The 17,582-nt window shown below is 43.6% G+C and overlaps 1 protein-coding gene across 2 annotated transcripts; it reads right to left on the bottom strand.

Annotated features, from left to right (window-relative positions):
• Positions 1 to 826: 826 nt before the first annotated feature.
• IFT46 (intraflagellar transport 46) lies at positions 827 to 16,282 on the bottom strand (the record flags this gene model as incomplete). Of its 2 annotated transcripts, none has more annotated exons than XM_084248967.1 (11): positions 827 to 922; positions 1,383 to 1,468; positions 1,726 to 1,786; positions 3,647 to 3,713; positions 4,120 to 4,241; positions 6,771 to 6,899; positions 7,332 to 7,425; positions 7,581 to 7,655; positions 9,188 to 9,321; positions 12,524 to 12,600; positions 16,192 to 16,282. In XM_084248967.1, 10 exons carry the CDS (start codon positions 12,563 to 12,565, stop codon positions 827 to 829), a joined length of 906 nt encoding a protein of 301 aa, XP_084105093.1. The 2 variants fall into 2 exon arrangements, with proteins under 2 accessions (XP_084105093.1, XP_084105092.1); XM_084248966.1 differs by lacking the exon at positions 16,192 to 16,282 and adding an exon at positions 10,024 to 10,176 and having other exon boundaries at positions 12,524 to 12,565.
• Between the last annotated feature and the right edge of the window lie 1,300 nt (positions 16,283 to 17,582).

Below are 17,582 nucleotides of genomic sequence, written 5' to 3' on the forward strand. Positions count from 1 at the left end.
CATCCTTGATCTAGTTCCTTCTTGGATATTTCTGAAATCTTTTTGATCTAAGGATCATGGAATTTTCAAGCATTACTAATGCTCCTTAATGACAGTTTTCTTTTTCTGGGGGGAAAAAACATCAATTTTTAATGTACTTCAGTCATCTAATCTAAGCTTTACCCTCCCCAAATAGGTAGTTTACTTGTTTACTTTCCACTTAAATGACCTACCCATTTCTCCACAACAGGCAGGTCTGCAGTTAGACAGGCAGGTAACCTGTAAGGGAGTCAGCACTGACAGATGAGAGAACCCTAGAAAAATTAAGTTCTGAGAGAAAAGGGGGTTTGATTGATGTCACAACATTGGTTTGCTTAAACTGCTATCCACTTAAGCCTATTACTAAATAAGCCAAGTTCCTTATCTCTACCTTGTGCTCAATCAGCCTTTTGTCTTTTATATTATACAACAGCAGGATAACTTGAAAGAATATTTTATTTGTAAAATCTTATCAACTAAATCTACGAGTGAAAAAAGAATTCCATTACTGTATCAACGAGATCATCTATTAAGCTTTCCTTCCATCTTGAGCGTCCTGAGATCCTCAAAATTCTAATTCCTCTAACCCAAATCCCCAATGGCGGTGATACATTACTGCTTAGGGAAGGAAATCTGAGCCATGTAGCAACAGTTTAACAAGTATGTGCAGTGCTTTCTGGCAGAGAGGTTTGCAGGACATGCATGTCCCTGAGTCAAACTGTGGCACTGGCAAGGATACCGTCTGGCCATCTTCAGCTGGAGTAGAGAAGCCAGCTTATCCTTGAGACCATGTGACCAGGGAGGAGTCTCAGCTGAAGGTTAATGTCTCTGCATCTCCAGCTTGGGAGGTGGAATTGGATGGAGGAGTAAATACTTTCTTGCCTTCAGCTAAGGCTTTAAAATGCTGTGAAGGAAGAGAGGGAACAAGGGGTATTTAGGATACACCAGTTGCTACTTTTAGCAAGAACTAACCTCCTTACCGTCCTTTACTCTCTAATCCTACTTCCTTAACAATTCGTTGGTGTTATCTTTGAAAAATAGCTAGAAATTTGCTCCACTTTCTTAAAAAATAAAACCCTTTTTTTACTTCTTCCTGCTTCTATTTATTAGGTACTGGGTTCTGTAAGAATGAGTCTCCTCTGAGATCCTTACCAAGCCTATTAAGACCCACATTTTCTATTCCCTTCCTTTGAAAGGCCCACTCTGCCTGCTTTGCTGCTCTCCTAATTATAGGGAAAGGTAACAAGTAACTAACTCTGGGCAGAGACATCCTCCACTGCCGTGGACAGGCACAGCAGGCTCAGGATAGTGGAGACACAGGGATCCTCACTCCAGCTCAAGTCAATCTCTGATGCTAGTCTTACCTGTGAGTTTTTGAATTCCGAGTAGAGAGAAAAGAGCAAGTGGAGGGACTGAATCCGACTCTTATAGATGGGGATGTCCAGAATGGCTGAAAGGAAGAACCATAAGCAGAAACAAAACCCTGGGAATTTTGGCATTTCTATTTAGGACAGCCATTTCTCCTAGGTGTGTAACCATGACTTTGGGGGTTAAATACCCAGCATCCCCAAATGCCATCTTTGCACAACTAACTGTAAGTAATGGCTGTGACTCAAGATGCTATCATCCCAAAGTAAACACGCCTTTTCAAATGCCCATAATATATTTATCCAGAGTCAGGGACAAGGAAGGGATGAAAGAGCTTACCACAGATCATGTCAATGTACTCTGCCAGGCTGCAATCAATCTCTGCCGTGGGCAGGCTCACCTGGGAGGGGCACGGGATGGACCAAAGTCAAAAGGCTGAACTTTCTTTTTTTTTTTTCCCTAAAGATTTATTTATGCATGTATACAAGAACTGGGGTACAGCCCAGAGGTGTGGGGGGTGAGAGGATTCGATTCACCAGAGACAAGAGTGGGGAACAGAACAGACAGATTGACTGAAATACACTGCTGAGGGGAGCAGCAGGCGAGACAGGAGAGGTCTGCTGTGCCATGTGGACAGCTCCCTGGCTGGGGATCAAACTGGTGCTGCAGAGGCTGCGGATAGCTTCATAGTGCTGTGCTTAACCCCTTGTGCCACCAGGCCCTTATAATAGTTTTCATAAAAGTCTTACCAATTTCTTATTAAAATTATTCCGGGTATAGGGTAACTATGCTTTGTAGAATAGCATAAATACCTCCTGTGAAGGAAATGGAGTCTAAAGTAATAATATAGGAGGTACATGTTTTCACCGAAAGGTTTGTGTTAAGAATACTCAATAGCATTATTTGAAATAACCAAAAACTGGAAACTACCCAAATATCTATCACAGAAAGGATAAATTATCATATATTCAAAACAATAGAATGCTATAAAGTAATGACAACAAATGCACCACCACATGAAACAGTACATATGAATTTTCAATTGGATGGACAATATGAATGAAATCAAACACAAAAGAGTATGATTAGAACTAGGTAAAATACGGGCCTCCCCGGTGGCGCAGCGGTTGAGCGCTGGGTTGGGAAGCTGCCCGCGGCCTCTGCAGCACCAGTTCGATCCCCGGCTGCTCCTCGGCCACCGGAGGAGGGTCCCGCATGGCGCGCAGACCTCTCCTGCCACCCGCTGCTCCCCTCAGCAGTGTACTTCGGTCCTTCTGCCTGCTCTGCTCCCCGCTCTGGCTCTGGTGAATTCGCTCACCCTCTGGTGAATTCGCTCACCCTCTGGTGAATTCGCTCACCCTCCCGCACTTCTGACTGTTCCCAGTGTTTGTATAAATAAATAAATAAATCTTTAAAAAAAAAAAAAAAAAGAACTAGGTAAAATACAAAAATAGACATACCTAATCTATGCTATTAGAAATCAGGACAGTACAGATGGTTTCACTTGTATGTGAAATAATAGAGAAACCAAACAAAAGGTCAAGAAAAAGACAAAACTTGGAAGCTGACCATAGACAGGGGAGGGTTTGGAGAGGGGTCAAAACAGGGGAGGGAGGGGCACAAAGCACTGTGGTGGTGGATTATGGGGGCTATGGTGGTAGGAAAACTATGGAGACTACACCTGAGAGGAGAAACCAATTGTACAAAAAGGAAGAATGGGGTCTCCCTGGTGGTGCAAGGGGTTAAGCACCGCACTATGAAGTTATCCACAGCCTCTGCAGCACAAGTTCGATCCCAGGCCGGCCAGGGAGCTACCCACATGGTGCAACAGACTCTCCTGACTCACCTACTGCTCCCCTCAGCAGTGATTTTCAGTCAATCTGCCTGTTCTGCTCCCCACTCTGTCTCTGGTGAATCATCTCACCTCCCCACACCTTTGGCCTGTACCCCAGTTCTTGTATGCATAAAATAAATCTTAAAAAAAAGGAAGAATGATGTAAGAAAAAAAGTCAGGATAGTGGTTATGTTTAAAGCTGGAAGCCTATCAGGACTTTCAGGATACTAGTAATGTTCTGTTTTCTGGATCTGATGTGCTGGTTATACACGTGTTCAGGTGGTGAAAATTAGCATATGGTATGTGTGAATATCTAACTGTACATTATACTTCAGTTAAAAATTAACAACAATATAGGAAGAGGAAAAACACTGGTACTTAAGAGTGAATATCATACTTTATTAGCTCCTGCTATCCCCTACTCACCTTGCCCAAAAGCTCTTCAAACTCTGGGGACCATTCTTGCATCAGTGTGTCAATATCAGGCATGGGCCTAAAGTACAGAGGTAAACATGTTGAGAAATATGGGCTGATGCTCCGCAAACTGCTGGTCAGGATATTCTAGGAGAAAAGGAAGTTCTCAATCTGGTACAATAGGATTTTGGGAAGCTAGACTGGGCAAACCAAACTTACTCAGAGACTGGTTTTGGAGGAGCCAATTAAGTAATGATGCCAGATAAATCACAATTTTTTGGACAGCTTCGTAGCCCAGCACTCAACCGCTGCACCACTGGGGAGGCCCCCAAAATCACAATTTTTTGTTTGCAATCTCAGCTGGTACCTGCTAGAGCCCTCAAGACATCAGCGTGATCAAATGTCCCTACCTTTGGGTTCTCAGAAGCAATGGTTATGAATGTTACCATGAGCTTGTACAGGGTGGAGAATGTGGTATCTCTTACCTCGTATAGTGCACAGTTGCTGGAGGCTTAGAACGGTGTAACTCAGAGATGCTCTCAATCCACGTGTCAATGGCTTTGGGATTCTTTTCTACATCTTCCAGGCTCTTTACTTTCATATGTTGCTAGACAAATAAGGGGAAAGCCTGGCTGATGACACTGAAGTAACTCTCTTGTTTTTCAGGGATCATATTGCTGCTATTTCATATACAAGGTAGATGATAAAAAGATAAGCCTGATAGCAGCCAAATGAAGATTATAGGACATCCGGATCAAAATTCTTGGAGCCATGGGATGGAGGCAGGTCAACAGGATAGAAATGAGCACAGTGAGATACAATTTCATACCTACTGGCATGCAGATAAGAATAAGGACTGACAATATAAGTTGAGGATAAAGAGAGAAATTAAACTCTCATTCACAGCTGGTGGGATTGTAAAATGGTTTAGTTACGTTGGAAAACAGTTTGGCAGTTCCTTAAAGTGTCAGTTATCATATGGACCAGCATCCCCCTTCTACACATATAGCCAAGAGAAATAACAATATATGTGCATGTAAAAACTTGTACATGAACATTTAAAACATAAATAATAAAGGGGGAAAAACTTGGTGAATTAATAAGCAAAATGTGATATGTTCATTCCATGGAGTATTATTTGGTCATTAAAAAAAGGAATGACAGAGCCTCCCTGGTGGCCTACTGGTTAAATCTTAGTGCTATCACTTCAGTGGGCTGAATTCGATCCCCTGCCAGGGAACTGACCCACATGGTGCAGCAGACCTCTCCTCTCTCACCCATTGCTCCCCTTAGGAGTGTATTTTATTTTATTTTTTAAAGATTTGTTTATTTATGCATACAAGAACTGGGGTGTGGAGGGGTGAGAGGATTCACCAGAGACAGAGTAGGCAACAGAACAGGAAGATCTACTGAAATACACTGCTGAGGGAAGCAGCGGGTGAGTCAGGAGAGATCTGCTCGCCGTGTGGGTAACTCCCCTGGCCGGGGATTGAACTCGTGCTGCTGTGGCTGCAGAAAGCTTCATAGGTTGCGTCTTAACCACTTGTGCCACCAGGGAGGTCCTTAGCAGTGTATTTTAGTAGATCTGCCTGTTCTGCTCCCCATGCTATCTCTGGTGAATCCTCTCATCCCCTGCACCTCTGGCCTACACCCCAGTTCTTATATGCAAAATTGAAAAATAAATGTTTAAAAAAAGAAAAAAGGAATGACATAGTTAGCAGAGCTTGGGAGTAAAGGGAATGAAGTGACAACTAATGAGGGTTTTTTGAATAATGAAAATTTTTTTTTAAGATTTATTTTTTTAAAAGATTTATTTATTTATACAAGAACCGGGGTACAGGCCAGATTTGGGGGAGGGTGAGAGGATTCACCAGAGACAGAACGGGGAACAGAACAGGCAGACTGACAAAATACACTGCTGAGGGGAGCAGTAGTCGTGACAGGAGAGCTCTGCCATGCCATGTGGGACCCTCGCCAGCCGACCGGCCAGCCAGTATCAAACCGGTGCTGCTGAGGCTGTGGACAGCTTCACAGTGCTGTGCTCAACCGCCTGCAGCACCAGGGGAAGCCCAAGATTTATTTATTTTTAAATATTTATTTATTTATACAAGAACCGGGGTACAGGCCAGATTCGCGGGAGGGTGAGAGGATTCACCAGAGACAAAGCAGGGAAGAGAACAGGCAGACTGACTGAAATACACTGCTGAGGGGAGCAGCGGGCGTTGACAGGAGAGGTCTGCCACACCATGTGGGACCCATGCCGGCCGGGCCAGGATCGAACTGGCGCTGCAGAGGCTGCGGACAGCTTCACAGCACTGAGCTCAACCGCCTGCGCCACCAAGGGAGGCCCACCAAGATTTATTTTTATTTATGCATACAAGAGCTGGGGTGTAGGCCAGAGGTAAGGGGCAGGGATGAGAGGATTCACCAGAGACAAAGTAGAGAGAAGAACAGGCAGATCTACTGAAATACACTGCCGAGGGGAGTAGTGGGCGAGACAGGAGAGGTCTGCTGTGCTATGTGAGTCAGCTCCCTGGCTGGGGATTGAACTCATGCTACAGTGGCTGCTGATAGCTTCATAGTGGTGAGACTTAATCCCTTGTGCCATGAGGGAGGCCCTGAAAAAGTTTTTCTATTAGATAGTGGTGATGGTTGGACAACTCTGGAAACATAATAAAAATCACTGAATTGTGGGCCTCCCCTGGTGGCACAGCTGCCTGCAGCCTCTGCCGCACCGGTTCGATCCCTGTCCACCAGCGAGGGTCCTGCATGGCGTGCAGATCTCTCCTGCCACGCCCGCTGCTCCCCTCAGCAGTGTATTTCGTCAGTCTACCTGTTCTGTTCCCCTCTCTGGCTCTGGTGAATTCTGTCACCCTCCGGCACTTCTGACTGTACCCAGTGCTTGTATAAATAAATAATCTTTTAAAAATAAATAAATAAATAATTTTTTGGGGAATAAATAAATTAAAAATCGCTGAATTGTACAATTTAAAACTTATTTAAAAAATAAGGCTAAAAATATAAGGCTGATCTCAAACTAAGCCATCCCTTTTGATAGTGAGTCAACTGTACAAATACTAGCAAGGCCTCCACCCAGCCTTCTTCAGTTGAGGCCTGTACTAGGCTAGTATCTTACTGTGATGTTGTGTTGTTTGGAATTCTCTGTTAACCAGAGCGAGAGCACAGTAGGGTCAGACTGTTTTGTAGAAGGTTCATCTAATACCAACAGGCCAAGGTTGTCAGGTTTTCCATCAGGACGTGGGACCTGGTTAAAAGAATGGCAAGAAAGCAGAGAAAAAAATGGAGGTACATAAAAAGGTCACAATTGTTCCCAATAAGCTGAAGAGGAAGAACTCTTCTCGTTCATAATTATCAATTATATTAAAAAGCATGCTCGTATATCATTTACATGCTAAAAAAAAGACATTGTCTATAGGACCTTAATTACATATAAAGTTGAAGTTGTGGATATTTTAGGAGGCAAGTATATGACAAAATTTTAATATATGCACTTATCAACTATTACTTAATAAAATGAATAAAATTTGGAGTAGAGAGCAAGGTTATGAACTCCAGTGAAATGAAGAACATATATCAAGGTAGTCGGGACTACTGAAAGAAATTCGTGGAATTGTTAGAATGACAGTGGGTCAGAAGAAACACCTGAAGAGGTGATTTTAGGATTCTCTGACTGTACCTTTAAGAATGCATCAATATCCCCAACAGCTGGGATAAAATCAGGAATGAAAGGTTTCAGTTTGTGGTCCAGGTCAATCAACTGAGGTGTGTACCTAGATGATATTGCCAAGGGAAAGTGGAGACAGTCAAAGAAATATTTTACTATTCAGGCTAAAAGAATCTATGGATAATAGCCCTGTTTCAGTCCACAAGTAGGAAAGGGAAAGATATGGCTGGTGGGGTTATGGTCAAAAGTCTTAGTACTCACCTATTGATATACTGGAAGAGTTCCTTAATCTCAGCAGAAACTGGCAAATGATCATAATCTGCAGGATCATAGGCCCTAGAAAAGGAAAACATGATTCAGCATGGCCGGGGAGAAGGGAGGAGCAGATGGGGCTGAGTCCTGACCACAGGACATATGACTCTGAAACTAGTTACTGCCCCACCCATACCTAACTGGTTTACAAGGGAGCTTTAAAACTGATTATAGGGCCTCCCCGGTGGCGCAGCGGTTGAGCGCTGGGTTGCGAAGCTGTGCGCAGCCTCTGCAGCGCCGGTTCGATTCCCGGCTGCTCCCCGGCCGCCAAAGGAGGGTCCCACATGGCGCGCAGACCTCTCCTGCCGCCCGCTGCTCCCCTCAGCAGTGTACTTCAGTCCTTCTGCCTGCTCTGCTCCCCGCTCTGGCTCTGGTGAATTCTCTCACCCTCCCGCGCTTCTGACTGTACCCAGTGCATGTATAAACAAAACAAACAAACAAATAAATAAATAAAAATAAAAAACATGCCTCTAAAAAATAAATAAATAAATAAATAAATAAATAAAACTGATTATAATTAGCTCTCACTATCTGGGACAATGAAGAACAAAGCAACAGAAAAGCCAGAACATGATTTTTAAAAAATTTATTTATTTATGGGCCTCCCTGGTGGCACAAGGGGTTAAGATGCAACCTATGAAGCTATCCGCAGCCACTGCAGCATGAGTTCGATCCCCGGACAGGGAGTAACCCACATGGCGCAGCAGACCTCTCCTGTCTTGCCCACTGCTCCCCTCGGCAGTGTATTTCAGTCCATCTGTCTGTTCTGTTCCCCACTCTATCTGTGGTGAATCCTCTTACCGCCCACACCTCTGGCCTTTACTCCCATTCTTGTACGCATAAATAAATACATCTTTAAAAAATATTTATTTATTTATGTATATTTTACATCATTGTTCATTTTCAGTTTGCTTTTTTTCCCAAAACATGATTTGAAAAAAAACTTTGAATGTAGAAAAAATTCTTTTCCCCTTTCTTTGAGCATTGAGTGGTGCCTCATACTTTTTCATGGCTAGATAGAATTCTACTGATTGGATTCACCATCATTTATTTCATGGGCCTTAGAATCCACTTTCACTAAATAAAACCTATAGGAATGAGTCATCACGAATGACCATGGCACCAGGGCTGGAACAGGGTGAGATTTTTAAGCATCTCAGTGTGGGACTTCTTTAAGCACCTATTCTTGACCTGTCCAAAAAGGATCTGAGCCTAAAACAGAAATGCTCCTGTGCATGTCTGTTTCTCCTGTTAAATAGAAATGCTTTGGTATATATGTAAATTTTCTCTTTTCCAGAATGGGAGCTCCTTGAAGGCAGAGACCATCTTTTAGATTTACTCAGCAAATCCTTGTGACTTCCCTGAACCAATAAATGTTTCAGATACTACAAGTGAATCACAGGTCTCAATGAGGCAGTGTTGGGCTTCTGAGACATCTGAAAATCCTAAATAGGCAAGATTCAAATAAATGCTGGAATTTCACTTCTAAGTGATGTCCTACCAGTCCAGGATTTTGAAACAGGTATTTTCTCCTTTGGTCTGGGGACTTTCCTCACCCTTCCAGAGGGGCGCCATGCTCTTCATCATCATCATCATCATCGGAGTCTGTTTCAGATGAGTCGTCGTCATCGTCATCATCATCATCATCATTTTCACTAAATCCCCGTTGGGGTGTCAGCTTCTTCTTCTCCTGAGATAGTGCAGGGTAGGCACAGAAAAGTCTATTAAAGAGAAAATTTAGTGCACCCATGCCCAGGTCTTTCCAAGTGCTCTAAACCCTCCTCCCACCTAGCACCAAATCACCCAAAGGAGAAGGTGGCATTGCCCGGAAGGGGCTCCAGAGCCAACTTCTACTCCTGCTTAGCTGCAAACTGGGTTTCCACTTTCTAGAACTAATTGTTTTTTCTGGTTGAGGGCTGGGTATAAATGTTATCCAATACGTGACTATTTTCCTATTACTTAGGAGATCCTTAGAACTCTGCATAAACTTTACCTAGACAGCTTCAAGTCTAAATTTTAGGGTCTTTTGAAGAGGAGGACGGCAACTCTTATTAGCTATTTTGGGAGGAAATGGAGAAAGGTGAAGTGGGAAAAACAAACTAGGGAATCTTAATACTCACAAGGATGATGGGATGGAATAGTATTTAATTTGCAAGATTGCCCAGAGTAAGCTGCCTGTAACTATCAAAAGAACAAAGTTCATGATCAATCCTGTGCCTGATTTCTGACTCGCAGTTCCAGAGACTGTGGGTTTCCTGTTCCCATTCAGTGATTCTTCTCTTTAATGGGTACCTGACTTATCCATATGTCCCTTTCCTTCCCCATTAAGTTAAATCAGTAACAAATATATCCCAAGATAAAAGGCACTTCTATTCTTGGCATTGTGACCTACCTTTCTGAGCTTCTGGTTCTCTATGTACCATCCCACCCTCTCAAGTCCATGAGAAGGGGTCTGGTGGTGCTTGGGGCTTGCAGAGGCAGTTGGGACGGGGTCCATGTCTTTGCCTCTGTGGCCTGGAGCCTGTGGCATGCCCTCACTTAGGACCTGAAGGATGACCAATTGGCCCCCTTTAAAAGTAGGTTTTGGAAGCTTGGTTTCCATATGCCATATGACTTACACTGAGCTTAAGAGATGTGTGGTTCTAGTCTTTAAAATTATTTAAAGTTTCTTTAATAGTAAGGCAGCTACTGGCACATAAAATCGTAACACAGAAAAAGACATCAAAACCTGCTTTTGCTCATATTTTTCTTTAAGAACAACACAGATTTGTTAAATATAAATATATCTTAATTCATTTGTAATATATGTGACAGTTGGCAAAAAAATTTACAGAATTTATTCAATGACTACTTTACTGGTATACAATTGACAAGACCTTCCTATAGTGTTCTTTCCTAATTCAAAATTTGCCAAAATTATATTTGGTCACATGGGAAGCAGGTTGGCAAAGGGAATTTTTTAGAATATTGATTATCAATTTAAATATTATTTAAAAACAGATCCTTTCTACTGATATTTGGGGACATACCAAATTGGAAAGATAAATAAGCCTTGAGCATTGACAAAGTGTGATAAAACCCAAAAAATTTAGGGGCATCCCTGGTGGTATAGGGGTTAAGTCTCAGTGTTATCATGGCTTCGGCCTGAGTTTGATCCAGCCAGGGAGCTAACCCACATGTGGCATAGCAGACCTCTCCTGTCTTGCCCACTGCTCCCCTCAACAGTGTATTTCAGTAGATCCTCCTGTTCTGCTCCCTGCTGTCTCTGGTGACTCCTCCCACCCTCTGCACCTCTAGCCTACACCCCGGTTCTTCTATGTATAAATAAATCTTTTTAACACAAATTAAAAACTTAGGGTGACTATAAAAAATTAGGAGGTCAATTTAGGAAAATCGTTCACTTTTCTTTTGCCTGCTTCTTAAAAGCTGTACTTGCAAAATCCTTGATCTAAAAACAAAGGACTTGGGCCTCCCCGGTGGCGCAGGGGGTTGAGTGCAGTGCTGTGAAGCTGTCTGCAGCCTTTGTAGTGCCAGTTTGACTCCCAGATGGCCAGGGAGATTCCCACATGGTGTGGCAGACCTCTCCTGTCGCGCCTGCTGCTCCTCTCAGCAGTGTATTTCGGTGGTCTGTCTGTTCTGCTCCCTGCTCTGTCTCTGGTGAATCCTCTCACCCTCCCATGCCTCTGGCCTGTACCCCAGCTCTTGTATTAAAAAAAAATAAATCTTTAAAAAATTAAAAATTAAATTAAAAAAAGGACTTTAAATACCACAGAAAAATGCTATTAAAAATTACTTTGTGAGGGCCTCCCTGGTGGCGCAGCGGTTGAGCGCTGGGTTGCAAAGCTGCCCACAGCCTCTGCAGCGCCGGTTCGATCCCCGGCTGCTCCCCGGCCGCTCCCCGGCCACCAGAGGAGGGTCCCACATGGCACGCAGATCTCTCCTGCAGCCCGCTGCTCCCCTCAGCAGTGTGCTTCAGTCCTTCTGCCTGTTCTGCTCCCCGCTCTGGCTCTGGTGAATTCTCTCACCCTCCCGCGCTTCTGACATACCCAGTGCTTGTATAAATAAAAATAAATCTTTAAAAAAAAAATTACTTTGTGAGTAAGATGTTATAACAGTGCACTCATCACAAAGAAGGACTACCTAGGCCTGCTATGAAAACCAATTTACATGACACTAGAGCTTTCTGCATTAATTCAGATATTCTTCTTCACCAGAGTTTTCAAAGCCCCTGTTCTTGAAGAAAATTAAAATGTGACCAGTGGATCATGTGTAAAGGTTAAATACAATGGCTGTTAAGCAGAGTGCACTGCAGCTGTAAGGACACGTCTGACCAGTGCGGTAGGCATCTTTCCAACTTTCTTTTAGAAACAGTGATTCTCTAGGTTTATACAATAACATAGTGACTTCTGGGCCATAAGATTTTAAAATCAAAGTCTCATTCACAAAATATTGGCAGTATCACAAGTGTTAACAATGAACAAAATGCTGATGTCAATAATTCCAAAAAATTTACTATAAGAATTACCTGGAGTGTTTGCTAAAAAGAGGTTCTCAGCTTTTTACCTTCACAATTCTGATTCAATAGTTCTTATTGGGGACTAGGAATCTGTACTCTTAAAAATAAATGCCCAGTGATTCATATGATCAGTCAAGTCTGCAAAATACTGGCCTACATTATGTGAAATTCTTCACCAAAAAGTCAGATATAATACTAAGCTTTATTTCTTAGGGAGAATTAAAATCTTAAGGTGCTTTGCTCTTGATTTTCCTCCATGAACTCAAAGCTACCCAACCACTGGAGGGGAGTATTCAAGAAGTGTTTATTGCTCAACTGGTATCATCTCAAACTAACTACTAAATACTCAAAGCAGAAATTTCACATTATACTGTACCTTATTTTCTTCTTCATACTCATCACTGCTGTTATCTGCCATAGTCTTGTTAAGCAGATGGGCAGACCGAGGAGGTCCTTAGAGGAAAATTTTTCCCTTTAGGTTATTATTAAAATGATTTTTAAAATACAAATATTTTAGTTTTATAATATTTCATGCTTTTAGTACTTTATGGAACAGGGCTTCGAAGAATATCTAGCTGGGTCTACATGGTGGCGCAGGGGTTAAAGTCTCAGTGCTCTCAAACTATCGCCACCACTGTGGCATGTGCTTGATCCCAAGCAGGTAGCTAACCCATATGGTGCAGCAGACCTCTCCTGTCTCACCAGCTGCTCCCCTCAGCAGTGTATTTCAGTCAGTCTGCCTGTTCTGCTCCCCACTCTGTCTCTGGTGGATCCTCTCACCCAGCCCCTGCACCTCTGGCCTACACCCCAGTTCTTGTATGCATAAATAAACTGAATTAAATTAAATTTAAAAAAGAATATCAGGCCTCCCTGGTGGCGTAGGCAGTTGAGTGCAGCGCTGCGAAGCTGTCCACAGCCTCTGCAGCGCAGGTTTGATCCCAGCCTGCCGCAGAGATACCCACAGGGTGCAGCAGACCTTTCCTGTTTGGCCTGCTATGCCCCTCAGCAGTGTACTTCAGTCAGTCTGCCTGTTCTGCTACCCATTCTGTCTCTGGTGAATCCTCTCACTCTCCCACACATCTGGCCTGTACCCCGGTTCTTGTATGCATGAATAAATAAATCTTTAAAAAAAAAAAAAAGAAGAAGAGTATCTAGCTAAGGTACAAGAAATGAATTCTAGTCATGACACTGACAATTCAAAACATATTACTAAGCATCACTATGCTTAAGGCACTGGGTTAAGCATTACATTATTTGATTATCTGCTATTCCATAAATAATACAAACTCTGCCCTTAGTCTACACATTAGCAAAATGTGGTTAGTAATTAATAAAGTGAAAAGAGTGCTGATTTTATAGTCAGAAGACTGGGTTTGAATTCTATCACCTGGACAAAATTAGTCAACCTGAGTCTCAGCATCCCATACCTCTAAATGGGGTCTATAATATTTCTCACTCAAAATTGTTATAACAATTAGGGCCTCTCTGGTGGTGGACAGGGTAGGGTGTAGCACTATGAAGCTATAGGTAGCCACCGCATCACAAGTTCGGTCCCAGGCCAGGAAGCTGACCCACATGGCACAGCAGACTTCTCCTGTCTCCCCTGCTGCTCCCCTCAGTAGTGTATTTCAGTACATCTGCCTTTTCTGCTCCCTACTCTGTCTCTGGTGAATCCTCTCACCCCCACCTCCCTACCCCTGCCATCTCTGGCCTACATCCTAGTTCTCCTATGCATAAATAAAAATAAATCTTTTAAAGAAAAAAGAAATGAAAAAGACTTATGTGGAAGGAACTGACCTAGCTCTTGGCAAATAATAGTCATAAATATGAACTGAGTCAGTGCCCTTAAGGGCAATACAAATATTTTGAATAATTGACAGTATAGCCAGATGTAAGATACTAACAAGCATGAAAATATGTTAAAAAAATCAAATAAATGCCAATTAAACACCATTCTTCAGCTTCCTAAACTGCCTAAACTGAACACAAATTATGTCCACAGTTGGCAAGATTATTAACAAACTCAAGTCAAAAAACCTATGGTGCATGTGGCGTGCGCACCTCTCTCTCCCCACCCCCGCACCCCCCCAAAAAAAAGCTGAAAGCAGGGACTCCACAGTTATTTGAACATCAAAGTTACTTTGTACATCAAAGTTCATAGCTATATATTTATAATAGCTAAAAGGAAGAAACAACTCAGGTGTCCATCAACATAGAAACTGATAAAGTGTGGTATATACAGACAATGGAATATTATTCAGTCATAAAAAGAAAATTCCAGGACCTCCCCTGGTGGCGCAGCGGTTGAGCGCTGGGCTGGGCTGCGAGGCTGCCTGCAGCCTCTAGCGCTGGTTCATTCCCCGGCCGCCGGCGAGGGTCCCACACACACAAAAAAAGAAAATTCTAACATATGCTACAACATAGATGCACCTTGAAAACATTATGCTAACTGAATAACAAAAGGATAAATATGTGTGACTCCATATATGCAATACCTAAATTAGTCAAATTTATCAAAAGAAAGGAAAACGAAGTTGGGGGAGTGGTAGAGGATGGGGAGTTATTATTTAAGGGGTACAGTTTTTGTTTTGGATGATGAAGTTATGGAAACAGTAGAAATAGTTATACAATAATAGGAAAGTACACAATGCCACTGAATTGTACTGTTAAAATAGCTGAAACAGTAAATTTTGTTAGATATATTTACCAAATAAACATACAGACAACCCTAGATATCACCCTTGATTTCTTTTTTTTAAAGATTTATTTATACATATAAGAACTGGGGTACAGGCCAGTGGTGCAGGGGGTGAGAGGATTCACCAGAGACAGAATGGGGAGCAGAGCAGGTGGATTTACTGAAATACACTGCTGAGGGGAGCAGCAGACAAGATAGGAGAGGTCTGCTGTGCCATGTGGGTCATCTCCCTAACGGAGATTGAACTCCAACTTGTGCTGCAGTGGCTGTGGTTAGCTTCATAGTGCTGAGACTTAACCCCTGCACCAGCAGGAAGGCCCCTTACCCTTGATTTCTAACTCTAGAGTCATATCCAATCCATCAATATGTCTTAGGGATTCCATTACAATTTATCTTGTATTTGCCTCTTAAGTTCCTCATGACATACAAGCCACTAGCACCTTAACTCAGTCATTCCAACAGTCCTAAACGGTTCCCTCCTTTCATCTTTGTACCTTTTAATCCATTCCACACATAATAGCAACATGGCCTCTGCCTACCTCCTACCAATCTAATTCTGATACTTATTCCCACCTCCATCCTCACTCCCCCTCCCCAATATGCTGATTCCTTTTGAGTACTCAAATTAACTGAAGTTCTTTCTGGTATTAGGGCCTTTCACTTTTCACTTGCTTTTCTCTCTTTCTGGACTACTTTTCCCCAATGTCTGGATTCTTCTCATCTTTCAGACTCAAATATCATCTCCTTAGGTCTTCCCTGACCACCTAACAAAAGTAGATCCCACTCCTCACTACTATTCTCCATAACATCAAATTTTTTGCCTCCAAATTTTTACCATATTTGTAATTATGTTTGTTTATTCATTTGTCATCTGTCTTCCATGTTTATAAGCACCAGGATGGCAAGACCGCTGTCTCATTTAATACTGTATACCTAGATAAGGCTGACACTTTGTAGGCATTCCAAAAATGTTTGCTGAATGATATCAGATCCTCTAAAAATATTTCATTGAAATTTTGATTGGTATTGCCGGATAAGGGCAGGTTATTGAAGCCGCTCCAAAACTGAGCAAAACAGTTTTGATAAGTTAACAAAAATCACAAACCTTTGGCAGACTGCAAGCAAAGCAGAATCATGAAGTAAATGGTGACAGGGAACAGGAGAGAGATCCTGCAATCTGAGAGGCTGCATTTCCCACCCCCAACTAATTAGGAACAGAAATAATGGCAAGCGAAGTAACTTTATTTTGAAAGTAAGCATTTGCTATTATAAAAACTTCTTGGAGACCATCATGAATGTACCCTGCTCTTTGTTCTGGGAATCATTTCTCTTCTTTCCTCTCTTACCTTTGTGTCCTGGGGTTGGAGTATAAATACTTGCAACCTCTTCCGAGTCGTTAATCTCTAGACGCTCATCATATGTTTGGTTTTCCACAACCTTGGTCTAAGCAAAAGAAGACATGATTGTATAGCTCATATTATGGGACATTAAGTTCATTAAGTGGAACGATGTGAGACTCCAAACCAGCTCCTCCTCCTTACCCCAGAGAGCAGTTTTACATGAAAACTTCACCCTGCTCCAACCCCCATTCGAACTTTCTTCAAGATCTTGGTCCCAGGTCAAGCAATTAAATCATTCTGCTGTAGCCCTTATTAAAAACTGCTGGCAGGCCGACTGAGGAACTGGGGAATCGTGAGGGGGAACTGGGAGGGGGGTGTGGGTGTGGGGGAAGAGAAAGAGGGAAGGGGGAAAGTAGGACAGCGAACTTCTGCAGCAGCTCCCCAAAGCTGAAAGTCACAAGCTCAAGGGGAGAACAGTATTCAGCTAGAGAAGGTGGCTCTCCTCGACCAGTTTCCCCAAGGCTAGCGGAGATTTCTCAAGGGAGACTGCAGAGGTTCTAGAAAGAGTTGTCTGTGTCTGGGGTCACTTGGGGTAGGGAGAGTGTCTGTGAAGAGAGGGGAGACTACAGTCTCTCGGTCCCATCAATGATTCCGAAATCACCCCCTTCTTGAATCCTGGTACTGCCTGTTGGGCCCCACTTTGTTTTCTGGAGACTGAAGGAAGCGGAACGGCGGGTGACGGCTGAGGGCGAGGGCGAGGGCGAGGGAATGGCTGTCAGGGCGAGGGGAAGAGATGGGAGAGCCGCGGGAGGCGGGGACTACGCTTAAATTCCTCTTGGGAGGGAGATCAGGCGTTCTCTTCCCGCCAGCGAGTGCGAATTACCTGCAGCCCCTCTGAATCCGTCTCCTCTGGATGGAAAGAACCCCGGCCGAGGGCTGGGGTCTCACTCCGATGTCAGCTCGGGCCCCTGGGGAGTTCTGTTGGGAGTAACCGGCCGCCGGGCCGTCGCTAGGCAAGAAATAAGCAAGTAGAAAAATCGCGAGACTTGCTCTCGCTCTCGTGAGACCTCCGCCAGCGGCGCCCGCGTTACGTCGCGTCCCGGGAAGGATCCCGGGGAAGCTGGAGGGCTCGGAGCACCGCTCTGGGCGAGCGCGTTGCCCGGTTGTCTATGGTTCCAGTAAACACGTCTGTAGCGACATCTGGCGGCCGCCGATGGCAAAGCGGGATGAAGAATAGCGTTTATGTGCGTAGCCCTCCAAGCTGGAGACGCGGCGTGCGTGTACACACACACACACACACACACACCCCACACCTCACACCCCACACACGCCACACATACACACCCAACACCCCACGCACACCCCACACCACACCCCCCCCACACAACCCTACACAG

Source organism: Talpa europaea, assembly GCF_964194135.1.
Source record: "Talpa europaea genome assembly, chromosome: 12".
Lineage (NCBI taxonomy): Eukaryota > Metazoa > Chordata > Mammalia > Eulipotyphla > Talpidae > Talpa > Talpa europaea.